The sequence below is a fragment of the Arachis ipaensis genome, chromosome B6 (genome assembly GCF_059453495.1).
Source record: "Arachis ipaensis isolate K30076 ecotype BB chromosome B6, ASM5945349v1, whole genome shotgun sequence".
NCBI classification, from domain to species: Eukaryota; Viridiplantae; Streptophyta; class Magnoliopsida; order Fabales; family Fabaceae; genus Arachis; species Arachis ipaensis.
Window position 1 is genome coordinate 135,588,789 of NC_142441.1, and position 27,552 is coordinate 135,616,340.

At 34.0% G+C, this 27,552-nt stretch overlaps 1 protein-coding gene across 1 annotated transcript; it reads left to right on the forward strand.

Moving 5' to 3' along the window:
• The first annotated feature begins 5,598 nt into the window (after nt 1–5,598).
• EMB2411 (DNA replication helicase) lies at nt 5,599–27,088 on the forward strand. The gene is made up of 34 exons (XM_088492047.1): nt 5,599–6,301; nt 6,705–6,872; nt 6,945–7,169; nt 7,350–7,418; nt 8,008–8,217; nt 8,314–8,373; nt 8,453–8,514; nt 9,773–9,905; nt 10,610–10,720; nt 10,865–10,961; nt 11,125–11,207; nt 11,905–11,970; nt 12,345–12,500; nt 12,630–12,685; nt 12,785–12,842; nt 12,924–13,034; nt 13,121–13,177; nt 13,644–13,778; nt 13,902–14,138; nt 15,396–15,470; nt 15,671–15,786; nt 15,885–15,957; nt 16,158–16,262; nt 16,368–16,535; nt 17,057–17,126; nt 17,207–17,358; nt 22,383–22,460; nt 22,542–22,634; nt 22,731–22,868; nt 23,355–23,394; nt 23,474–23,547; nt 23,718–23,855; nt 23,992–24,111; nt 26,692–27,088. The coding sequence occupies exons 1-34, from the start codon at nt 5,843–5,845 to the stop codon at nt 26,848–26,850; spliced, it is 4,152 nt and encodes a 1,383-aa protein (XP_088348173.1). The 5' UTR covers nt 5,599–5,842; the 3' UTR covers nt 26,851–27,088.
• The last annotated feature ends 464 nt before the right edge of the window (nt 27,089–27,552 follow it).

The following is a 27,552-nucleotide window of genomic DNA, read 5'->3' on the forward strand; positions in this document are numbered from 1 at the left end:
CAATAATGGCTATGTGCATGATAATAACGGATCTATATTGACGTTTGGATTTAATATGAATTATCACGCTTTGGTTATTCAAAAATTTGAAAAGCAATTTGGATATTGGTTGATATTGTTTTTAGTTGAAAATTAGGAGACCAAGTAAAGCTCCTCTATAAATCTAATAAGTTATCAGAACTTAGTTCCTTATTTTGATGATGAAAATTTGAATGTTTTGATTATATTAATGCATTTCATTGTTTAAGGTTATGTTTACGAGACTTTGGAAGTTTTAAAACTTATTTTGAAGTTTTATCTGGAAAATTTGGATTAAAGAGTTAAATTTTGAGAAGTTTTATTGAATTAACTTATTTTTGGTTAGCAACGAAGAGAAAGAATGAATAATGAAAGATTTCTTGAAAATGGGTTAGCTAAAGTAAAGTTTTAAAAGTTAATTAATTAATTACCTAAAGGTTTTGAGAATAAGAGTGAGTTGGAGGTTTTAATGGAATCAAATATAAGAGTCGAGGAAGTTATTCAAAGAATATGAATTTCAAGTCGGGAATTCTAAGAATGAAATATGAGATTATGATTATATTAATAACGAATTTGATGGAGATGATGATTATAACTGATTTTTGTGGGGATGTTGGTTTCCCACAGTGAGGACGGTGGTGATGTCCCGCTCATGAGATATACAGGGCACTCGACCCTGCGAGGTGCATAGGACACTCAACCCTGCGAGATATACAGGGCACTCAACCATGCGAGGTGTACAGGGCACTCAACCATGCGAGGTGCACATGGCACTCTCCCTGTGATGTGTCGGGTTTTGGCAATTTAACCGACGTGTGAGCTCATGGTCAGTAGGATAGGCATGCATTATATGCATCTATGTGACATTGTTTGGGTGTGCATATTGTATTTGGTTTGTCTATGTGAATATTTCTGATTAACTGCTAATTGCTATACTTGCTGTAATTACTCTTGATTGTGTTTGAACTTCATTATTTGTGATTGTGACTGGTTGATTTGGATTATGGTGGTTGATTTTTGATTGATTGTGTTTGATTATATGTTGGGCCAGAGGTCAAGATTTGATTATATGTTAGACCGGAGGCCAAGATTTGATTATATGTCGGGTCGAAGGCCGTGATTGGCTATGCTTGGGCCGGAGGCCATTATTGGTAAGTTTGGATTGATTGATCCTTTGGTATATATTGAAATATTATGTGATTTATCGAGATTGGAACTTTTTATAAATAAATATATGAAGTTGAATTTTCGGATTATTTATATGCTGATGTTTGAATAGATTCATAAGATGAAGGATAATCGCTGTGGTTGAAATGCATACTCTTCTTTATACGTATCCTCGCTCTTATAATAATTTTGAACTTCTCTGGTGAGACCGTGTGATTAGATTCTCACTCCTCTACAGACTTTTCCTTTCAAGACGGATGAGGAAGCTTATGAAGTTTTCGCTAAATCTTTAGCTATGCTGTTTCTGTTTGTATATATTAGTTATAGTTTCCCTTCGCCATTGATATTATATTTTTATAAAAAAGGATAGGAGTCGTGATTGTTATGTTTGTAAGTTATATGTATAAAGAATTCTCATTATTATATATATATGAAGTGTTGTGATTGGTTCGTATGTATGTATGTACATTTTCACGAAAAAGTATTTCTATTTTTTTCAAAGAAAACAACGACACAGTTTCGAGTTAAAAAGGCTCCTATTTTATTATTAAGTATATGGAAGTCGTCGTAATATCCTCGCTATCAGAGTGGTGTAGCTGGAAGCGTGACATTCTGATAGTAAGGGTGTTACACAAGCTGCTGTGGATGGCACTTTTGATATCGAGAAGAATATGCTGGACCAAATCAAACTTATAACTCCCGACCTGGACATCTCCAATGTCGGGGTCTTTAAGAAAGTGGCAGATGGAAAGATCGTTGACATAATATAACTTTGTAAAGAATTTTTTAAATGTCCTTTTGTAGTTAGGTCAGAACTTCCCTAAGTAACATTTTATTTATGCTTGCATTGTTGTAAGCAACTTTAGGTAGCGTTTGGTGGAGAGACAGAGACGGAAAGACTGAAACTGAGAGACAGAGACTAAGAGATAGAGATTGAAATAAATCTCAGTATTCTGTTTGGTGCAAAGTGGGAGACAGAAACTAAAATAAAAATAAAACTCTAATTTAATTTGCACAAAGGGTAAAATTAGAATTAATTAATTGAAATGAGGATATTTAAATATAAAATGTTATTAAAGTTTCAGTCTCTATCTCTAAAAATTTTAGTCTCCTGTGTCCCTACTTTTTGGAGGTACTGAAATACTGAAATTTTAGGGACAGAGACAGAAATTTTAGTACCAGTCTCTGAACCAACAAACATGATACTGAGTCTCAGTCTCTCAATCTCTGTCTCAGTACCTCAAAACAAACGCTACCTTAGTGTTTGTTTCTTTTTGATGCTGTCAAGCTGGCGCTAAACGCCACTATTCGACATTTAGCGCCAAACGTCTTGTACTTCGTGCAAGCTTTCTATGAAGCTGGCGCTAAAGTGTGCTAAGATTTTGCGAAGGTGGCGCTAAACGCCACTACCTGGCATTTAGCACCAGGTGCCCATAAAAGAAGAGAAACATTTTGTTTTAGTGGCGCTAAACGCCATTGCTCGGCGTTTAGTGCCAGGTCCGTGTTTTTAGGTGGGGACCACATACGCAGCTACTCTCCACGGAAGGGTCACTTAGGTTTTTAATTATTTTTTGAATTGGAAAAATATATTATTAGGTTTTTAGAATTTTAATTTCAAATCCGTTAGGATTAGATATAAAAGGAGAAAAGATTGAGTCCTACGGGCTCTCTTCTCTTCTTTTCCCTCATTCTGCATTTTTGCACTTTTTATTCTAGGTTTTTCTCTGAGTCATAAGAAACTAAATCTCCACTGTTAAGGTTAGGAGCTCTGTTTAATTTAATGGATTAATACTATTGTCATTCTACTCTTAATCAGTGCACTGATTTGAATTCAAGGAATGGTTTCGTTCTTCATCCTAGGAATTAGAGTATAATTGAAGATAACTCTTTTTCTAATTGAATTCTTGTTGAATATTGGAAAAGTTAAATCACCTGAATAATAGCTTGAAATCAATTCCTGATAATTCTCTTATTATCTGGATTTAACGTGATACATGACATATAATCATTTTATCTTTAGGTACTTAGAGTTTGTGTGGCTCATAAACTAGAATTGAACTTAATCTTCTAATTTAAATTAAGTGACCAAGAAATTAGCAGTTGATTGAATTTGAGGAGATTAAAATACTAAGGAATTAGGGTTTAATCACTTAAGGTTTGCCATGAATTGAATCTTTACTTGATTAAAGTAGTTGATAAGAATTGTTAATCCGAAAATTTAAATATCTCCGAACCCTTCTGTTTGCTTTCTTGCATTCTCCAGTTTACTATTTTATACTATTTGAACTTGAAACCACTCAATTTAACTTGTCTAACTAGCCTAATCACTCAATTATTGTTACTTAGTCCATTAATCCTCATGGGATCGACACTTACTCACCTGAGTTATTATTTGGTACAACCCAGTACATTTGCCGGTTAGTTTATGGTATTCGAAATTCCGCATCAAGTTTGCACCGTTGCCTGGGATTAACTGTGATTGACAACTACCCGTTATTTAATTATCTAGAATAGATGTTTTCTTGCTTTAATTTACTTATTTTTATTCTTTAAATTTTTTAAAAAATTGCTTTCTTTATTTTCAAAAAATTTTCCTCTTTTATTTATCTTATTTTATTTTATTTTATTTTATTTACTTAGTTTGCCTCACTGGAAATTTTTTTCATTCTGACGTAGAGATTTCCACTTTTTCCTATTTTCAATTTGTTTATGAGTAGAAACAAGGACAAATAACATTTTCTTGATCTTGATCCTAAGATTGAAAGGATCGTTAGAAGACACCAACAACAGGCTAGAGCTTATAGAGGTGCTGAAAGTCTCAAGGACAATTTTGAAGAGAAAGTTGAAGAAATCACTATGTAGCCAAATAACAACAACAACAATGTTGTTATTCCTAATGCTTCTAGTGCTCCTGAGCAACCAAGAAGGACTCTTGGTTCTTACACTACTCCAAATTCCACTTTCTATGGTAGTAGCATTGTTGTGCCCCCTGTAAATGCCAACAATTTTGAGTTGAAGCCTCAACTCATTACTTTGGTGCCACAAAACTGTCAGTTTTATGGACTATTGCAGGAAGACCCAAACTTGTTCATCTCTAATTTTTTGCAGATTTGTGATACAATGAAGACTAATGGAGCTCATCCTGATGTTTATCGGTTGCTGCTCTTTCTGTTTGCTGTACGAGACTGAGCCAAGTAATGGCTTGATACACAACCCAAGGAGAGCCTAAATATATAGGATAATATGGTCAGCAGGTTCTTGACCAAATTCTTTCCACCTCAGAGGTTGATCAAGTTAAAAACTGATGTTCATACCTTTAGACAACAAAAGGGTGAATCTCTCTATGAAGCTTGGGAGATGTACAAGGTTATGCTCAGAAAATGTCTTTTCGACATGTTTTCGGACTTGGTACAATTGTAGATCTTTTATAATGTGATTACTCAGGTCGCCAGAATTTCTTTGGATAATTTTGCAGGAGGATCTCTTCATATGAAGAAAACTATTGAAGAGATAATATACTAATTGCTCATGAATTCATGCATTTTCTAAAGAACAAAAATTATGATAGCTATGATTTAGCTTTGAAGATAGATTTGTAAGACTTACGATATAGTTGAATGATTTTTTGTTTGAGCAATGATGAGAAAAATGGAATTTTGCAATAGATGGATGGCTTGGATCAAGGAGGGTATGATTACAGTTTGGTACTCTATTACTGTAAATGGTCAATCTCATAATTTTTTCATTTTTTATTCCGCTTGTAGTCATTGTTGGCAAGCTTTCCTTTTTTTCTGTGGGTAAAATTTTTTTATTATGAAAAAGTCTAGAGAACTAACTACAATCTGAGCAAACTCAAACTAATCTTTTGTATTTTTAGTTTGAAAATTCAAAAAATTAGGATAGTGGAAAGTTATTTTTTCTTTTTTGTAAAAGATCTCATATTTTTCAACTAGTTAACTCTAGTTGACTATTCTCTTAGTTAGTTGTTAACGGAACCGATCTATTATTACCCTTATGCTTGTTAGGACCACTCATTTTATTATTCAATAAAATATATATCTTAGAGAAAAAATAATGAAGCAACACAAGATTGAAAGAGATGAAAACCAGATTCGGAGATTCTGCATTTTATTTGAAAGAGATTTTTAAAAAATTGAAAAATTATTGAGATGACGAAGAAGAACAAAGAATCTAAAAACGATTTTGATAAAATCTGATAGATCGAAGTGCATGACTTTTTGCAAATAATAGTATAGACGATTTTTGTTGATTTTGGTTTTAGACCAATAAATTATTGGATCAATTTAGCTGCACTTAACTCCTAAAAAAGGTCTATTAATTTAGAATCAATAAATAATTAAATAAATAAAAAACACCACAAAAACCATTCCCGCCCTGTGGTACCCAGATGGTATACTCCCGCCTAGTCGCTTAACTCAAGACTCAGATTTTTTTCCACACCCTACCAACCGAAAAATCTCCTCCATTTCCTTGTATCATTCAATCACAACCCACACACTCCTTATATCAGAACCCAATTGCTTCTGTTGGGAGCAATGTCTTCCGTTGCTTAATTCTGCAGAACCCGCAACTGGAACAAAGGAAGTACCCTTAATATCGACGCAGCCAGAAGCTATTAACAAAAGGATTTCGGAAAATGCCTCCAAAGAAGAAGAAGAACAACACTTCTTCTTCTTCTTCTGCGTCCAAGAAGCATAACCCTCAACCTTCCAAGTTCGGCATCCAGCACTTCTTCGATCGCCACACACAGAACAACGCTCTCCTCGCCTCCCAAAAGCTCCAAACTAACAATGCTTCCGATTCCGCCGCTAAACCAGTTTCTGATCCTCTCCCTGCCCGAACCAGAGACCCGATTTTCAGCACCGTTGTGCAGGTGACTCCCCAACCGTCGCCGCAAAAACCTAGCGACGACAAGGGTAATACCAATTATATTAGTAATAATGATAATAGAAGTAACAATGGACCGTCCCAGAATACTCCTACTGAGAATTCGGTGGTGCCGGTTGATAATGTGATGGAAGATATTGTGTCTGAGGTGTCCCCAGATATTTCTAAAGCTATGCCGCTTAAGCGCTTCAAATTCTCACCTGGAATGGTAATTGCATTTACTCTTTGGTTTCATTAAATTACTCTTTCAACGTTTAAATTGGTTCATTTTTGATGCCAAAGATCAAAAGTCATGAGCTGTATATCACTATCAATTCGGATGAGTATTCGCTAGTCAATGCTCAAACTTGAGCGTTTTAGGAGTTTTCTAGCACAAGTTACATTGGTTTATTTTTCCCCGGCCTGTGCTTTCGTAAAATCATTAAGTGCGTTCTCTTGACCAAGTTTAGTGTGTGTTTTGGTTGCCGGCAATTCCAAATATTAGTATCTTTGTATTTTGCAACTGGCTGTTGTGTTCAAGTGCAGTAGTTGATTATGGTTCTTTATGCATCATGTTATGTTTGTTCTTCGTGTCTTAATGTTGAAATTTCCGCAATATGTTGTGAGGATAGTTTATAAAGCAGACTCAAGATTATGGGGTTGATGAGGTCACATGGAAGATATCTCCAGTGAACGAAAGACTCCAAGCTGTTTCTAAACATGTGCCGAATGTTATTAAAGCGTTGGCCGACTCTTCAAGACTCAACTTATTGCCATTTCGTAGCTGCTCAGAAGATAAGGCATGTTTATGAGAAGCATTTTCTTTTAATTAAATACCAAGTGAGGTTGTATCATAACAATGAAGTTTGCAGACTTTTCGGGATAAAGATGACAAGGTTGACGAATTGCTTACTTCACCAACTCCCAAGGCTTCTGCAAAAGCTCTACCTTCAATGAGTAAATTAGGCTTGAAAAGGATAAACCCAGAACAAAGTGTGGATTTTGACACCAATCCAACTACTCTGAGCTACACTGGAGTATCTAGCAGACAGAGTCCCTTCAGGACTCCACCCTCTTTGTCTCATTGTCCCGATAAGGTGATTTACTTTCTTTGTCTATTGGTTCTTAGGACCTGATAAATCTTCCATGAGGTTTCCACTATTTGTCTTGTAGGAAAAAAAAGGTCCTCTTCAATGTTTATTTTTATTGGTTGAGTTGATTTTTACTCATATCTAAATGATAAGTTTGACTACCTTTCTTTCATATTGCTTCTGTAGGTGCATCCTATTAATGACATTCAATGCACTGGACCATCTGATCAACTTTATCTCAGACAGCACAAAAAGGTATGGTCCTCTGTTTGATCTTTGTGATAGATATTCTTTCAGATCTAGCTTAACTATTGATTGTTCCATAACTAACTTGCAATTTACTACACCTTTAAAGAACAAGGACCTTTGCAAATTATGAAAATTGTGTGTGTATGTGTGTATAAAATAGATATTAGAAACAGTTGGATGGGGAAGGACCAGAAACTGAATAAACTTTGAATTTATAAATTATTTAACATAAGTGAAACTTAAGTTAAAGGATGCCATCTCAAATGTGACACATCCAAACCATATCTGGAGGGTAAAAATTTGAATCTGAAACAATGGAGCATGACTGTCATAAACATCTGGAATCAATTACTTTGTTTTCTTTGTGTTTATGTGCGTAGGTTTTAACTTGTCATGTGTTAATCAATTTTTCTGTGTCTCTACTCTCCAGTTCCACAGAAAAATTACTATGTATATAATCAATGAATAAAAGGCAGTTTAACTCATAACCATAGCGAAACCATTTTTCTTATTTGATAAAGTTGCTTGTGAGTTACCATGATAAGAGGATTATCAGAGGAAGACACGTATATTGATATGAAATTTTTTTCTCTAGACTTTGCTTGAACTGTTAGATCAAGTTGAAGATGCCATTGCTGTTGATGACGCTACTGTTTGTAACAAGGGAACTGATTCTTTAAAATGTTGTGACGGCATTGCTGATGAGCTCCCTGTTAGAGCCAACCATGCTGAAGAAAGAACAAGATCACATAGTTCTAAAGAGGATATGGTTGCTGTCTCTAGTTCTAGCTATCTGGTTTTGCAGGTATGCTCATGGCATTGTATTCTGTTTTTTAACTAATTTTCTGGTTGAAACATCATGAATTATCATGGGCTTCCTTATATTTACTTTCTATTTTAGGTGTCTGAAAATTCTAGGTCTGCTGATTCATCTGCTGCTGATGCTCGATCCCCATACAAGGTGTAGTAAGGCTTATTTGGCAACTACTTATGGATTCTAAGCATCAGACTAATGTTTTAGTTGATCCACTGCTTTCCAGGTGCTTCGCTTACTAAATGAGCAAACTGGAGAGGAGCGGGCTGTAAACTTGAGGGATGAGTGGTAAGCTAATGTGCTTTAGTGTACTTGAACTTATATCATTGTGTTAAGCTAATGTGCTTTAGTGTACTTGAACTTATATCATTGACTATGTCTCATATTTTTGGCATTTCAACCTTTTAGTATTTGGAATATTATTGTACTGTTGAAAGAGAAGCTGTCGGGTAATTATAGTTTAGTTATTTGTTGGAGTTATTGAGTATAAGTGTTATACATATAGATGCTTAATTCATGCATGGTGCTAGAAATTTATGTGACTCCAATTGTTTGATTTACTACTAAAAGAAAATAAATTACTACTTAACCTTGTCAAATCTTATGCCTTTTTAGTTATTTTACTTGATATACTTGATGGAGTTCTGTTGAAAAATTTTGGAGTTAATATATATTGAAAATTGGATAAGTATCTATTTGGTCCTTGTTTTTTCACCTGATAATTAATTTGGTACTTGTGTTTTAAATTTAGATGTGCTTAGTTTGGTCCCTGAGTTTCATAACTATGAATCAAGTTAGCTATTTCATCGGCTCATCGCCAATCTAATTAACAGGGTATTTAGCACCAAAGGAGTGAGACTCAATTTGGCTTTTCAATGGACTAAATTGAGCCATCTACCTCTATAAAGTTAGCTCATTGAATGGCCAAGTTAAGTCCCTTAAGAAACTAAATTCAGTTCGACACCTTCATCGTCATGTGATTTAGCTGTTAAACTGCCACCGTGGCAACAATTGCACACATAAGCCTTCTGGTGTCTAGATTGGTGATAGAAGGATCAACTTGATTCACTGTTATAAAACTCAGGGACTAAATTGATTACAGGCAAAATCTCAGAGACCAAATTGGGCCTTGTCTCACTGAAAATTGTATTCATCTCATGGTTTTATTTCTTTGTTTATGGTGTTATTCCTATATAATGTATCCTCCGCAATCCCTACCCTATTTTTTGGAACTATTGTTAAACTATACACCCTACCTGCCCCTGTACCGTACAACTCATGCTCATATTCGTGCAATTTACAGTGCCATTAAGTTAAATTGCTGCTAGGCACTATGGAACTCCATTCCTCAATAACTAGGTTTTCTCTATATATCTTTTGTTTATCTATTTTTTCAGTTATTTACTCCGGTTATAGTTAAACACATAGCTGAGTTCTTCGATGAGAATAGTCACAAGTTTTAGTTCTTCGTTTTACATTTGTTCTTCCTGCCAGTCATTCTTCATCAAACTATTATATTTCTAATTTTCTTTCTCCATGATCTCAGGTTTTTCAGTGTAATTGCACCTGGAGATACTGTAAACATAATCGGTCAATTTGATGAAGGAGGAAGTTGTGATATAGGCCATGAAAATAATTTCTTGATTGTGCACCCAGACATTCTGCTGTCTGGAACAAGGGTAGTTATCTTTTGATTTTCTCCTAAATTTACTATATCATATTATTGTTTAGTCAAAATTTAGCAGCTCTCATGTTAAGCAGCTCTCATGTTACAAGATTTTCCTTCATATAAGAAATTATTGATCCTTATATTCTGGGTCTACAGTGAATTATGGTGGATTTATATGATAAATTGATAATCACTAGTCGGTGATGTGGTTATCGTAAACTTCATGACTTTGTTTAGTTTGCTAGTCATTGGTTAATTTAGTTCTTAGTAAGAAATGTAATAGTCTACAAGGTTCGTTTGTTTATACTTTTCCAAACTTAGGAGCAGGGTTTGTTGTTAACTTAACCTGGTGATTCTGGGTTCATCTCCAATTTTAAAGAGAGTAAAGGATGTCCGGTTGTCTTGTTGTTCACGTTATAGTCTCTCTTTCCTAATCTAATAATAATAATAATAATAATAATAATAATAATAATTTTTCTATACAAATTCTTTGAAGTTGTTTGTTGAAGCAGATATCTCCATTGCACTTCATTTAATCTTACAAAATTCTATCAATTTATTTTCATGTTCAATTTGTTTGGTGTATTTATTTATTTATTTTATCCTATGGTGTATTTAAAGCCCTTTCAGCTTTAATTATCTGAGGTGAATGCCCCTATATTCAGAGAAATATTTGTGTGCTTGCTCATATTTGTGTTTATTGCTAACTTCCAGGTTGCTGGCAGTTTTGGTTGCCTTAGGAGAACTGTCTTAGATGAGAGGCTAAAATGCAACGAGTACTCTACTGCAGCATTGACTGGAACCTTGCTTCACCAAATTTTTCAGGTCTCTAAAATTCATGTTGTATCATTTTTATCCATCTATTTTCTCATCCTAATGATTAAGTTATAAAGATTCTGGTTCTTTTTTTTTTTCTTCTTCACATTTAAATTTCTTCTTTGGGTAATGCTTTTTGGTTCATTGGTGTAGGCTGGGCTCACAGAAGACAATCCATCCATTGACTTCTTGGAAGGTTACACAGAAGTGGTATTACTTAGGAACATTGAGAGTCTGTATGCTTGTGGAGGTGTGGATTTGTAGTATTGTGTCTATATATGTATCATGTATTACATTATGCACCTCAAGTGTGGAATTTATCAGGAGGAAATTTTATTTGATGTAATTGTTGAGATTTTGCCACTCGAATACTTCGTGGGGAGTATTAATTTCTCTGCATGTGAACATTGCAGTAAATGAAAGTGATGTTCGGAAAACCTTGATTGATGCTGTCCCGAGAATATTGAGTTGGATTTTACGGTTCACAAATAAGGAGGTATGTCAAAAGAGTGAGTGCTTTCTTTTGAAACTTTCTGCTGCCAAATGTTTCTGACTTAGTATGCCTATGATCAATGTAAGAGAGTGGTTATGCTATGGTGGTCAAAGGAGGTAGAAGCTAGAAAAGAAGTTTTAGGATATTTTGAAAGTGGATTCCCTAAGATGTATTTGGAAGTAAAGTTCATATTGAAGATCCCATTTCATTTTGTATTATTAGATGGATAACAATTAATTACTTGTCGTAAAATTTGTAGCTGTGAATGTAATTGGTTGGATATTATGGCAGAGTATTGAAAGAATATCTGCAAGTATATTAGCAGAATATTTGCTCATTCAAATCTGCAAATTCTAAGGGGTTGTGCATATTTCATTATATAATCAAATTCTGTGTGATTGTGCAGATGTAATTATGTAATTATATCCTACATTAGCTTATCCCGGCTGTAGGTTAGCATCTGAAATTACTGTGTTTACTCTCCCTATGTAGTATATATATCAGAATTCTCCAGCAGGAGAACACAGCTTTACCTACAAATTTTCAAAGTTCTAACCATGTGTAACTCTTCTTTTTCTGCAATAATTCTTTTTATATATTAATTATCTATTTATTTATTTTCTTAGTAAAGTGTTTAATTTCTTTTACTCTCTTTGTTTTTTGGTTAAATGTTGTGACTGATGACATGGAGTTTTGGCAGGAAAATGAAGATCCTAATGTTTGTTTTGGATTTCACAATAGGCCTAACAAAGTTGCCATATCTGAGGCAAGCTCTAATCTAACCGATTTGTTTATTGTGTATTATTATGCAGGCATAGATATGCATGCTGTAGTGGAAGGACCTTGCTAAGTCTCTTGAAGTTCTTATTTTACCATAAATATGCATCTGCTTGTTCAGTTTGTTTATTGTGGAGATTGCCTTATTGTACTATTTTATCTTGTCTATTTGATACACTTTTATCTTGTTGAAATAAAATGTGTGAAAGATGATGTTATTTGACTGAGCATTCTCTTAATCTAAGCATGAACATCAACAGTGTAATGTATTGCATATCAATGATATGCTCATAACTGCCTATTAATTGATATTGCTCATTTCTGGATTCTGAATATTATTTGTAACATATAAGTATAATGTAGGTAATTGATATTGAAGAGATGGCATGGGCTCCTAAATATGGTTTGAAAGGGATGATTGATGCTTCAGTCAGAGTCACAGTACAATCAGTAAAAGATGAACTTGAGGAGAAGATTATGCCAGTAGAGTTCAAAACCGGGAAATCACCAGCTGGCCAGGCACGACTGTTATTAATTTATAATCAACCACAAAACAAAAAACATCAATAGACATGCTTAAGACACTAGTAACATTACAGTAGATTAATGATATTTTTTATTTACAACTCCTGCATATTGTACCTGCAGTCATCAGCAGAACACAATGCTCAAGTAATCTTATACACTCTTCTGATGTCTGAAAGGTGCAAATGATTCATCACTAACAGCATATATGATGAAGAAGTTTTCGGGAAGACGTTTTACTTTTTGTTTTATTTACGTCGTTCTGATCATGTTATTAGGTATCAAAACACCATTGATTCTGGTCTTCTATATTATCTTCAATCAGATCAGACACAGGTAAGACTATATTGGATTTACATACTACATTATCTGCGTCTGTTAAGAAAGCTAACATTGTTTTAACTGTTATGTACAAAGGGTATTGTGGCTCAAAGATCTGACTTAGTTGGCCTAATAATGCGACGGAACGAGCTAGCAAGTGATATTCTTAAGGCATTAACCTCGCAACAACTTCCACCAATGTTAAAGGTACGGCTTTTCCATTTTGTTATATAACGTCATAGCGTGCTAAACAACTCAGGATTCTGATTTCACACTTTATGCTTGAATTGTAGAGTCCTGGCATTTGCAAAGGTTGTCGCCATCTTAATGTTTGTAGCATTTATCACAAGGTACTTCTTTTACCCATGGAGAATAGCCATTTGGTTAATAATAAGTACTTTTGATGCGGATTCTATTACGGCTGTATCTCCTGATTCTTTTTAATTTTCATGATCGACTTAACATGTTCAAAACATAGACGACTAAAAAAAGATTCATTCTTAAATTTATATATATAAATGTTCATTTGGGAATTGCATTTGTAATTCTAAAGATAGTGACATTTTATCCATTAAGTAATGTCTATAGCTCCTCAATTCCAAATCATGATTACCAAACTTAATACCCTTGTCTAATCTAGTAATATCATTTAGCACAGACGTGCATTGTTCACGTGTTTTTGGACACCATGTTAGATAATGTAAGAGAACTACAAATGGAACATGTCACAGTTATTGCACAATGTGTAAGAATTTATTGGTAATACGTTTATTCATTTTTTTTAATTGTTTTATTTGTGGTACTTTACTGCTTTAGTTACATGGTGGAAGCACAAAAAGCAGTGGATTGGAAGATGTATTTGATTCTCTTACTGACCACCTTACATCTTCCCATTCCAAGTTCCTCTGCCATTGGGATCGGCTGATTGACTTGGAAGCTAAGGAGACTGAGGTACAATCTAAATCTGTTTTATAGGCTTTACAATCTGAGATTTAGACTTGATCAAATTTGACATGGTTTAAAGTGTCTTATCTCACTGAATTCCTCTATTTCTCTCTTCATTCATTGCTTCAGCTTTTAAGGAAAGAGATGTGGCGATCACATAGTTTAAAAGCTCCAAACTGTGGTAGCCTTTCTTCTATTGTTCTCGATGCTTCATATGGAATTCCTCATCAGAAATCTGTCAAAGATAATCGCTTTGTTTATCGTTTTGTAAGACAAGATAATTGTCCCTCTGGAGTTTCTGACGGTGATCATTGTAGTACCTATTCAACAAATTTAGATCTTACACTTGGAAGTGGAGACTATGTGGTACGGATAATCTCCTTTTTATTGTTTAAAACAAGTGAATTTAGTTATATGATAACCTTGTATTTGACAAAATCAACATAGTTGTCGAATGCAAGGTGGGGTGACCACATTCAAAATTGCTATAGAAGCATGGTTAATAGAGCAAGTTAAGAACAGCTCAGTAGATCTAAGTTACAAGAGTAGATCTAGGCTTAGTGTAACTGCCTCTGCGAGATATGACACAGACAGACCTATAACTAACTTCCAAGTATATTTCCTGAATTACCCTCACAAGCGACTCTCAGATTTTACATAAGCTGAAAGTGATTCTGTTATGAGTCATTTAATCATAATCACATTTTCATAGAAACCTCTCTCTCTCTCTCTCTCTCTCTCTCTCTCTCTCTCCATTAGTATATGTGCATCACATGAAAGTTAATGATAGAAGGTAGTTTAGGCAAGTTAGAATTCTGTTAGAAAGGAGTTAGTTAGAGTAGGAATTAATAGAATTAGTAAGCAGGCTACACACTTGTATAAATATGAAAACCTCTATCCGCCACAATGATAAGAGTGTGCAATTCACAATGATCAATGAATAAGTAACAACCTCTCCCTCCATCATTCTCTTCTCTCTTTCCCTCTCTGTCCCCTTTCACCATTCTTCTTCAGATTCAGGTTTTTTTACACACTTTTTTTTTCCTGTTTGTTTTCTGTTAATGAATTGGGAGGGACTGCGATAGTGAAGAACATATATATAATAGTTCTTGACTTCTTGGTGACAGTAGAGCTTTCTGCTACGGCCCTTCTCTTGCATCAATATACATATGAAAAAATAAAAATCAAGCTCTTTGAAATTTTCTTCAGTTCTGAATTTTCAGAAACGCTGCCTACAGCTTGATATGTATAAGTTTATGTTGCTAAAGATGTGTTATGCTGACATCTTTGTTGCTTGTGTGTTGTAAAATTTTGCCAAATTGAATAATTTAAATTCAGAATCAATAACTCCACATGTTGCTTGAATTTCTGATTGCATGTTCTTTGTCACCGAGTTATTTCATTTTCATGAAGATTAGCACTGTTTCCTTTAATGGAATTTTAACTGACGGAGGTCATAATGAAGGTGGATTATTGTTTTCTAGCCAGGAAGGGACATTTTTAATATTGCTTTAAATAAAGGGTTGTGTTGTGCAATTTTATTGCTTATTCTCTCTCTCTCTCTCTCTCTCTCTCTCTCTCTCTCTCTCTCTCTCTATCTAATTTACCTCTTCTTCATTTTAGATATTGAGTAATGACTCTAGTGGGCAAACTATTGCAAAAGGGGTGATCTCTGATATTAGCCAGATTCATGTATCTGTAAGTGATAGTATTTTAATAACTTGTAATAATTGCTCCTCTTTTATTATATGTTGGCCACTTTTGACAAAATATTAGTATTACACTTGATCAGTCTGTCTTTGCAACAAATATTAGCTGAAGACAAGGTAGCATAATCCTTGATTAAACTGTCTTGTACAATGATATGACTAATTACATCTACTTCTTAAAATTTGTAGGTTTCCTTTTCAAAACGCTTACGAATTCCTGGAAGATGTTCCACTACACATGATCTCCTTCAACAGGTTTGGAGAATTGACAAGGATGAATTTGTGACTTCGTTTGCATCTATGAGGTGCTTGTCTGACCACTGATTTTTTTTCGAACTTTAATTTGTATGTTGTTTGCTGGTGTTCAAAGTTGTATGATTGCTTTCTAGCATTTTCCCTGAAGGTTTAATCTTGCACAACTTTTTCTACAAAATGATCGGAGTACTCATCTGCGGAGGATGATTGTTGATCTTGAGGTTAATCATTTACTGCTTCTACATGAATCACTCCCCCCCCCCCCCCCCCCCCGGCCCTCCCAAGCGCACAAAACAACAACGCGTGCACACACTCCCACCATAAAAGTTACTTTTAATGCTAATGACTTACTTCTTTTCTCTGTCCTGATGGCAATGCTGATTACTTCTTTTCTCTGTCCTTATGGCAATGCTGAATATAGGCTCCTAGGTTTGACTGTGAATCTATAGTCAGTCAGGATCCAGCAATATCATATGTTCGGTCGAAGAAATCTTTGAATGATGATCAATGTAAAGCAATTCTCAAGGTTTGCAATGAAGCTCAAATTTGTTCAATTTTTCCTATGTAGCTGCTTATTTTATGTCAAGTTGAATAATCTTTCTTGTGGCTCTCCTTTATTTCTTGTTGTCAGATACTTGCAGCAAAAGATTATGCGCTTATATTAGGAATGCCTGGAACAGGAAAGACTTCTACTTTGGTTCATGCTGTGAAAGCCTTGCTGGAAAGGGATTCTTCCATTTTGCTGACAGCCTATACAAACTCCGCAGTTGATAATTTACTCATGAAATTAAAAGCACAGGTATTTTATAAAAGAAGACCTAATATTGCACATGCAAAGAGCCATAAACGATACAATTGTTTGCAAAATATGAAAGTAGGTTAAAATTGAACAACAGATTTAGTCGTTTGACATTTTGGTCTAAAATATACTTAACAGCCTAAACTGCTTCAAAAGGAACATGGCATAACCTAAATGCAGCCAATGACTCCCTTCTTTATTTTTAGCTTTTAGTCTCAGTGGTTGTTGTTTACTTTGTATGCTTTATGAAGCGCACAACAGACATCTCCAAGAGTAAAGAATATAGAAGCATTTTTCTTCTCCATTCTGTATCATGATAGCTTCCACCATGCATCCTCCTTTTAATTTCATTTCATCTGTTCTCTCATTGTTCTGCTAAAGTTGGGTGAGAGCTCATGGTATTGCTAGCTCAATCTTTAAGAATAATTGATGCATGCCTCTCCATTATTGAATTGTCTATAATATACAACATTTCCTCGAAGCGTTAACTTTATAGCGCCGTTTTATACAAATGGATTTAGGACATTGATTTTGTTCGGATTGGAAGACCAGAAGCAGTGCATGAGGTGGTCAGAGGACACTGCCTTTCAGGTTTGCCAATATATTCCTAGTGCTTCTCATTTCAATTTATCATTCTGTATAACATCTTATGAAATAAGTTTCCATCTCAGCAACAAGTATACAAAATGTTGAAGATATCAAAATAAGGTTAGGTCAAGTCAGAGTTGTTGCAGTTACTTGTCTTGGCATTTCCAGTCCCTTGCTTGCCAACATGAGATTCGATGTATGCATTATGGATGAAGCTGGACAGACAACCCTACCTGTATGTTTTTTAACTCTTTCATCATGATTCTCATTATTGACATATATGCAGTTATATGAATGTATGATTGAAATATAAAAGATGCTGTAGAACCTTGTAGTTGTCACATGTTGCATGTAGTTTTCAAGGATTTTTTGTTTTTTGTTTCCTTAAGAATTTTTCTGAGAAAGCTAACTGATAAAGCATAACTAATTGAGTCATGCAACTAGGGATATCAACGTTGTAACATATCTAGCAGAGAAACCTCAAAGGAGAAGATGAGTAAAATACTAGAGAAGCAAAATTCATAAGCCTGTCCCAGCTGTTGTCTGAAAACAAATAACTTCTTTTGATATCTTATAGTCCTAGGCTTCAAGGTGCTTTCTGCTTGTATTTGATAGTTGTTGTTCCTTTGGCCCTGTATCTGGTAGTCCGCATTTAGTCCTGACTGCTTAAGCTTGGACTATGTCTTAGTCTCAAAACTAGTAAGTCATTTAGGGATACATGCCTGATCCATACGAAGCTTCAATTCTGTATTAAATCAATATTAATTTCTCAATCTCACCAGGGTCTGCTTCTTTGACCCCCGCCCCCCAATATAGAAGGTTTGGCATCCCAAGAAAGACAAAGCTCCTGATGTGGAGCTGTGAGCTGTGGTCATCCACATCAGCAGCCCAGTCTGCACCACAAAAACCTTGAAGTCCCAAAGATTGAACAGGCCAAACTAGGTGAAGACCATGACTTGAAGTGTTTGAATATTATGTATATTCAAATGTACAGGAAATCATCCTCTTTATAGAGGAATTACAGAAATAGAAATAAGAAAATGAAAAAAATACTAGCCTAAAATAAGGAAAGATTTCTAATCATAAAATTCCTAAAATTAAGCTAAACTAAAAATAGAAAGGATATTATAATTAATTCTATTTATAGAAAAGATTCATGAAAGAAATTAGGAATCTGATTTTGATTTGATCTAAGTCAACACTCCCCCTCAGGCTGGCTTGAAGATATCCTTCATTGACAGCTTGCTTATTATGCTATCAAAGGTCTTCTTGGGTAATCCTTTAGTTAGAACATCTGCTAATTGTTCCGTGGTCTGGTCGGAACATATGGGATACAAATCTGTCCTCTTTCAATCTTTTCCTTTATAAAATGCTTGTCAACTTCAACATGTTTAGTTCTGTCATGTAGAATTGGATTATGGGCAATAGAAATTGCAGATTTGTTGTCACAATACAACCTTATTGATGGATAAATGAGAACCTTTAGTTCTTGTAGGATTTTCTCTACCCATAGTACTTCACATATCCCATGAGCCACTTCTCTAAACTCAGCTTCTGCACTACTTCGTGCTACAACACTGTTTTTTACTCCTCCAACTAACCAGGTTTCCTCCAACAAAGGTACAATACCCAGATGTTGACATTCTATCCATGAGATTCCCAGCCCAATCTGCATATGTATAGGCTTCTACATGAAGATGTCCATAGTTTTTCTAGAGTAACCCTTTCCCAGGCGACCCCTTCAAATATCTTAGGATTCTAAAGACAGCATCCATGTGTTCTCGGCTAGGTGAATGCATAAACTGGCTTACCATGCTCACAGCAAAGGCTATATCCGGGCATGTATGAGATAAATAGATTAGCCGCCCCACCAACCGCTGATATCTCCCTTTGTTCATTACATTTTCTGGTTCAGCTGGCTTCAATTTTAAGTTAGGCTCTATAGGTGTTTCAGCAGCTTTACAACCAAGTAATCCCGTCTCTTTTAAAAGATCTAGAATGTACTTTCGTTGGTTCATAAAAAGCCTTCTTTAGACCTTGCAAATTCAATTCCAAGAAAGTATTTTAATGAGCCAAGTTCTTTGATTTCAAAAGTTTTGACAAGCTTCTCCTTCAAGTCTTTTAGCTCCAAGATAGCACTTGTCAGAATAATGTCATTCACATATACAATTAAGATGACAGTTTTATTAGCTGCTGAATGTTTATAGAAAAGTGTATGGTCAGCTTGGCTTTGAGTATAACCAAGTCCCTTCATCACCATTCCAAGTCGTTCAAACCAAGTTCTTGGGGATTGTTTCAATCCATAGAGAAATTTCTTTAGTTTGCACACTTTATTCCTCCCTAGTTCAGCCTCAAATCCAGGTGGAAGTTTCATGAACACCTCTTCCTCTAGCTCCCCATTCAGGAAAGCATTCTTTACATCCAATTGATGTAAAGGCCAATTGTAATTCGCAGCAAGAGATAAGAGAATCCGCACAGAGCTGAGTTTAGCAACTGGAGCAACGGTCTCTCGATAGTCTACTCCATAGGTTTGCATAAATCCCCTAACTACTAACCTAGCCTTATACTTCTATGCTTCCATCAGCATTGCACTTGATGGTGAAAACCCACCTACAGCCAACCAATTTTGTATTCTGTGGCAGATCTACAATCTCCCAAGTTTCATTCTTCTTGAGTGCATGCCACTCTTCCATCACTGCTAATTTTCAGTTGGGATCATCTAGTGCTTCCTCTATGTTCCTAGGAGTACTAGATATAGAATTGGAATTTAACAGCTTTATGAGCTGCTCAACCTGTTCCTTACTCAAGGATGATTTTTCAGCTTCATGAGCAGTTGGGGTAGCACGTATTTTGGGACCAGATTTGCTGCCGATGTGCTGGTTTTTCATGAATCTTCCAGCAGGTTTCTTGGGTGTGACGAGGTTTATTGCAGTGGTCACACCAAATATTGGAGGGGTGCTTCTGATTTGATGAACTTTTAAGTGCAGCAAGTGCCACTAAGAGTGCGTTAGACTCCAAAGAAGTCTGTTCAGTCTTGCCTTTCCCCATCATCACAGCTCTACGAGTTTCCTCTCTTCTAACCTCAGCAAATACGTCTCCAATTGAGGGTAGGATTGCTCTTCCAATAATTCTGTCACGAACTTCATCTAGCTCCACATTGAGGCCTGCAAGAAATTGAAATATCCTCCCTTCTTCCACTGTTTGTTGGTGGTGTTTGGCATTAGCGGCTGAATTCCACTTGTAGTTATTGAAGTGGTCAAGGTCCTGCCACACCCACTTCAATGTGTGGAAATATTTGGTGACATTGTCACTCCCTTGTTGAATTTCTCTAGCTTTTAGAGTAAGTTCATAAATCTGGGATTTATTCCCAAGATCAGAATACATCTCCTTGACACTATTCCACCATTCTTTGGCAATGGTATAGTACATATAGTTACTACTGATATCTTCCTCCATTGAGTTCACTAGCAATGTCATCACCATGGAATTTTCGGTTTCCCACACATTATATTGTGGGTCAGTGGCGTTAGGCTGACTTCGTTCACCGGTGAGATATCTAATCTTCCCTCTTCCACGAATGTACATCTGAACTTATTGAGACCACCTAAGATATGTTGACCCATTGAGTCGAAATGTGGTGATCTGAACTGAATGGGAGTCACCACTAACTAGTATCCGTTGCTCAGATTTTAAATTTGATGGAGTAGGAGTGGTGTTCTCCTTTTGTTCATGATTGATGACTGAGGAACTGTCAGCCATAGCTATAAATATGAGGCACAATGCAGAGATCTTGCTCTGATACCAACTTGAAGTGTTTGAATATTATGTATATTCAAATGTACAGGAAATCATCATCTTTATAGAAGAATTACAGAAATAGAAATAACTAGAAAATGGAAAAAATACTAGCCTAAAATAAGGAAATATTTCTAATCATAAAATCCCTAAAATTAAGCTAAACTAAAAATGGAAAGGATACAACAACAACAACAACAAAGCCTTGTCCCACTAAGTGGGGTTGGCTACATGAATCAAACGACGCCATTGTGCTCTGTCATGTATCATGTCTACAGAGAGACCGTTTACATGTAGATCTCGTTTGACCACCTCATGGATGGTCTTCTTAGGTCTTCCTCTGTCTTTCGCCCTTTGTCCATCTTCCATCTCATCCACCCTCCTGACTGGATGTTCTATCGGTCTTCTTCTCACATGTCCAAACCACCTGAGACGCGATTCAACCATCTTTTCCACAATAGGTGCTACTCCAACTCTTTCCCTTATATCTTCATTCCTTATTTTATCCAATCGCGTATGACCACTCATCCATCTCAACATCTTCATCTCTGCCACACTCAGCTTATGTTCGTGCTCCCCTTTAGCCGCCCAACACTCCGTACCATACAGCATAGCCGGTCTTATAGCGGTGCGATAGAATTTACCTTTAAGTTTTAAAGGCACTTTTTTGTCGCATATAAAACCAGATGCACTCCGCCATTTTGACCAACCTGCTTGGATCCTATGATAATTAATTCATTTACTAAAAAGATTCATGAAAGAAATTAGGAATCTGATTTTGATTTGATCTAAGTCAACACCATGCTTCATTGTTCCTCCTAGATGATGCAAAATTTGTTTGGCAGCCTTCTAGTGTAATACAAGAGGATTAGCCATGAATTGACAAGCTTTATTCATGCTAAAGGAGATTTCTGGCGTGTAGCAATAGCATATTGTGGAGGTTCTACCACTGAGCTATAGAGTATATGATATAGTCACTCCCATGTTTGGGAATAAGGAATTTATTGGGCATAGCCTCGCACATGCACAACTTAGCTTCCCCGTGAAATTAGGTTTTGTTGAGTTACCATCTCTTGGAACACCCTCAGTTCTTCCAAGACTCCAACAAATCCATTCGTAGGTCCACATTAGTCCCTCCTAACTTAAGTAGAAAAATTCATAACAAACATCTACCCTTTGAATGTGAAGCCTCAAAAGTTCACACTCCGTTACATTTTTCTTGCTTGCCATTTTATGCTTCAAAATAAGAATGAGCTTCGCAGTTTCCAGCAACTTGCGAGAAATAAAATTACTAGAGGTCCCACATCAACTAACAGCATCACTTTCTTACCTTGGGTGTGAAAACACATGTTCAAAGTTTTGGTGACAGCCCCAAAGTTTGCCTATTGTCCTTGCATTGGCACGAGTTAAGAAAATGAACAATTATTGTGTAGGAAAATTATATTGCAAATGTTGCCGTTTCAGGTGTCCTTGGGCCCCCTAGCATTTGCCTCAGTGTTTGTACTTGTTGGGGATCATTATCAATTGCCTCCACTTGTCCAGGTAGGTGATTACTCATGTTTCTTGTGTATAACTCTTACTAGGGTAAACTCTATTAGGAAATTCATACCTGATTATTCTCAGAGCATAGAGGCCCGAGAGAATGGCATGGGGATAAGTTTGTTCTGTAGGCTCTCCGAAACACATCCAGAGGCAATTGCGGAATTACGGAGCCAGGTATGCTCAACCACACATCACATTAGATCACAAAGTTCATTTTTATTCATTTTCCATTTTCCATTTACATCACGTGCGATTTTTGAATATATGCAGTACCGGATGCGTCAAGGCATTATGGACTTGTCAAATGCCTTGATATATGGTGACAGGTTGAGGTGTGGTTCATCTGAAATAGCTAATGCAACACTTGAGTTTTCTAATTTAAACTGTGGCTTGCCTTGGCTAGAAGATGTAAGGCTTTTGATTTCCACATTTTCATTGGCTTAATTGTTTAGGATTTATCTCAACCTTGATGTTAAGTGACATTCAGATCTTGTTGGTAGAGTAAATATGTGGGCTGTGCTAGCAAACCAAAACTATGCTACACGGTTCAATTGCTCTAAAATATCTTGATGATCTTGTTTCACATTTTCATTAAATCTACTATCTTGTATATGAATAAGGTTTCAGATTTAATAAATGGTCATCTAAATGAATGAATCTGATTGGATAAGATGGTGTAGGGCACTAGTTTTGATTTAATTTCTATAGATTGTTAGTGTAAAAGACATTTTCATAGATTCCCAGTCATGCATGATGTATCATCACATCAGCAATATTAACATTTTTCATACCCACTATAGATGGTCATCCATATGAATCAATATTATCTGTTTGTAACTTTGTATTCTATTAAATTATTAAATAAAGGTCTTATGGATTTGTATACCTATGCAGGTTTTAAATCCAAGCAGGCCAGTGATTTTTATTGATACTGGTTTGTAAATATCATTTTTCTTTTTCATCCTTTATTCTAAAATTCACAGCATTGATAGATCTATATTTCTTTTCTTTAGACATGTTACCCGCTTTGGAGGTAAGAGATCAGAAGACTGTCAATAATCCAGTTGAAGCTCACATAATTGCCGAGGTATGCCATTTTCCCTATGAACAGTGAGTGCTAGATCTTGGTCATTTCGAGGTGATTCAGTGATTCTCAATACACGAGTCGAGTGGCAACATATGCAACGTGAATTCTGAAATCCTGTTTTCACTACCCATGCCACTAAATTTTTTTTTTCATTCACTTTATGATGCAAGGTTGCAACGGAATTGGTTAGAAATGGAATTGTAGGAGAGCAGATTGGTGTTATTACCCCCTATAATTCACAGGCAAACCTCATCCGGAAAGCAGCTTCCGAGACTTCCATGGAGATACATACCATTGACAAATATCAGGTAAATGAACAAATGGAATTGTCATGCATTACAAAGGTTTTACAGGGTTAAGCTTCTGATTCAATAGTTTACTACTTAAAAGCTCACTTTTGTTTTTTGATATGTATCTCCATATATTGGTCATTTGTTCGTCCAGGGTAGAGATAAGGATTGCATATTAGTCTCTTTCGTAAGATCTAGTGAAAACCCAACGAACCTTGCTGCTTCTCTTCTCGGAGACTGGCACAGGATAAATGTGGCTCTCACTCGCGCTAGGGTAAGTTCAATCTGCTCCAATGCTTATATATATCTTTCCACCTAACATTTTTCACTATACTACATAATTTGTTAAGCTTTACTTGTCGTGCTATGGTTATTGTTTAAATAAATGCATGGGTAAACTACTAAAATGACACCTAAAAATTTATATCCTGATAAAAATAATTCTAAAAAAAATAAACAGCAAATAAATTTCCAAAAATTTAAAAGTATAACAAAAATAAATAAAATTATCTTTTTTTGCAAGTAACAAACAAATTTTGTATTTGACAAACGTTTATATATTTGATCTAAATTATTGTGGGAATATTTAGTATAAGTATTTAGGAGGTACATGCAAAAAACCGAAGCAAAATCCAATTACCAAACATCTTTTCATTTTTTTTTAAATTTCTGTCCACAAAAAATATAAAAAAAAAGAAATATATAAAATTATCAAATTTTAATGATGAAAATTTTTTTTTAATTATACTTGTAAAAAATTACATCAAAAATTTATTTTTAAAATCTTTTTTGAGAATATATTTTTAATATCTGATTATTTTTATCATATTTTTTTACATCAAAATCTTATTTTTAAAATCTTTTTTGAGAATGCATTTTTAATATCTGATTATTTTTATCATATTTTTAGATCTTTAGAAGTTTTATTTGTCATTAATATCTTTTAGAATTATTTTTTTGTTAATAATATAAACTTTCAAATACCATTTTAATAGTATATATCCTGCATATGCGTTGCATAACTTTAAGCTATCATAATATTTCTTGCTCTGGCAATTTATTTCATACTGAAACTATACTTAACTAGATTTTGACCTGCACATTGCGCAAAAATAAAATGGATATATATTAATAAAATGTATAAATTAATTTAAAATTTAATAATTATATAATTAAAAATTTATATATAAATTTGACTTTAAGTAAAATTAAAAAAATATTCGATTTAAATTTATTTATTTGATTTCATATTATTATCTTTATTTTGTTCTTCTAAAAAGTCATTTTTATTTATTTATTTTTTTAGATTATATTTAAATATTATAGTATAAATATAAAACTGTTAGATGAAATACAATTTTGAATATAATGTTTCAATAGTCGAAATTAAAATTTAATTTTTTAATTTTATTTTTCATGACTCATGATAATACTATATATTTTCAATAATATTACAACTAAATAATATTAAAAAATATAAATGATTGAAAGAAAAAAGAAGTTGGATGATATAATTAATGAATATAATTAGACTAAAAATAGAAAAAAACTAAAAAGACCTTGTAAAAGGACAGGATATATAATTGAAATTAATATCTAATTTTCTAATTTTATTTTCATGACTTACGATAGTAGTTAGTACAATTTTCAACATATTACAACTAAATCATACTAAAAAAATATAAATTGTTGAAAGAAAAAAATATAATATATGAATGATATAACAAATGAATACAATTAGATAAAAAATAAATAAAAAACTAAAAAATTTAAAGGTCTAGTGATTTAAGAATTTATTATCTAATACATATGTTTAGCAAACTAAAAAAAAAAGTTGTGATCATCAACCGAATTTTTTAAATACTTGTGCACAAAATATTAGTAAGAATGGAGGGAAAAGAATAAGAGGCATGATATTATGTGAAAAGAGAAGATAAAGAAGAGGTGTGAAGTGAATGTTGATTTATATAAAAAAAAAACATAAGAAGGAATAAATATGAAAGAAGAGGATGAATTATATTTTATTACTCAATTTATACCTATTAAAGAGAAATAATATTAACATTAAAACTATATAGTATTCTATATAAAAGTAAAGAGTAAGAGAATATAAAAAGTATAGAGTAATCTAAAGAAAAATAAATGACATAAAAGTGAGAAGAAAAATGAACAAGAATCCTAAGTTACAATTTTATGTAATAATCATAAGAAAGAGTGTGTATAAAAGAGTATGAATTATGTTTATACCTAATAAAGAGAAATAATATTAATATTGAAGGCATATAATATCCTATATAAAATAAAGAGTAAGAGAATATGAAAATTATAGAATAACTTAAAGAAAAATAAATATTATGAAAGTGAGAAGAAAAATGAAAAAGAATCCTATACTATAATAATGATGTAAGTGAGAGGAAAAATAAAAAAAATCTTATACTATAATTAAAAATAATTCAATTAAACACAAAAAATTTAAAAGTAATTTAATTAGATAAATAATAAATAAATTGTGCCAATTAACTACTTATGTTGATATAACATAATATTAAAAAATTAAAAGACTAAAAATGTATTAGAACACTTGGTTCAGCTCTGTTTTAATAAATAGATAACTAGATTCGTGTTTTGGTATGACAAACATTTCGATTGCACTCTTCGGACCTCTAATTTATCTCCTATTCTCTCAAAAGCTGTTGGTGTTGGGTATGGCATTATTGTCATTTTGCATTTTGGAGCATTTGCAATTGTGTTTCTCTAACAATTATCGAAGCCATCGTTTTCTTCGTTTACGCAAAGCATTAATTAAACGTTATTAAGATGATTATAACCAATGATTTATGTTTTGTGCTTGTAGAAAAAGTTGATCATGGTGGGGTCTCGTAGAACTCTTTCAAAGGTTCTGCTACTGAAACTTCTCATTAAGAACGTTGAGGAACAATGTGGAATTATAAGTGTTTCGAAGAAGGATATCGTTCCAAAAGGTCAGCTCCGAAAATGTTCTCAAATGGGTTGAACTAAGAACATTTCCCTCGCATTGGAGGGAAGTTTTGTGAGAATCGAATGTAAATATGCATTCATTTTGTTTTGTTTGAACAGAAAAAAAATTGGCTTATGCAATTTTGGTTCAGGATAGTTCTATAAAGTCTTCCTTATTGTAATATCTCCAAGGTTTAATATGTAAAGACCACAATTTCCTCATTAATTACTGTTATTGAGACAATAATATATAAATATAAATTCGATAAAAACATGTCACAAATATAATTTGATTTGGCTCCTAGATAACATTTCTGGTTTGGTGTAAGTATGTTCTTGATCAATGATAAATTGCTCAAACCAATATCAATGGAGAGATATCATAGAAAGTAGAAACAAAGAAGTTTTCTGTTTTACACGCATGGTTTTGAAAGTCTAATCAAATTGGCCAATTTAATCGCATTAATCAAAACTCATCACCTGACTTGTATGGTTAGACTGAAAATTCATTTGCAAAAATTGGTAAAATAAGGAATAAATTGGTAAATTGTTGAATTGATTTGGTTTTTTGTTTTATAAAAAATTGATTTAAAATTAGTTAAAAAAAATCTTTTTAGAAAATATATATTCTATATATGATATATTAATTTTATTGTATCTAGTTTTTTTTTTTTTTCCCAAAGTGAAGGTAATTGTATTATTTTTAAAAGGTTTAATTACTTTGTTGGTCCCTATAGTT

Coding starts and splice junctions, on each gene's coding strand:
- EMB2411 (XM_088492047.1), top strand. CDS start 5,843: ATGCCTCCAAAGAAGAAGAAGAACAACACTTCTTCTTCTTCTTCTGCG. Junction 6,873..6,944: donor GTAGCTGCTCAGAAGATAAG/GCATGTTTATGA, acceptor TGAAGTTTGCAG/ACTTTTCGGGATAAAGATGA. Junction 23,395..23,473: donor AGTGATTTTTATTGATACTG/GTTTGTAAATAT, acceptor TCTTTTCTTTAG/ACATGTTACCCGCTTTGGAG.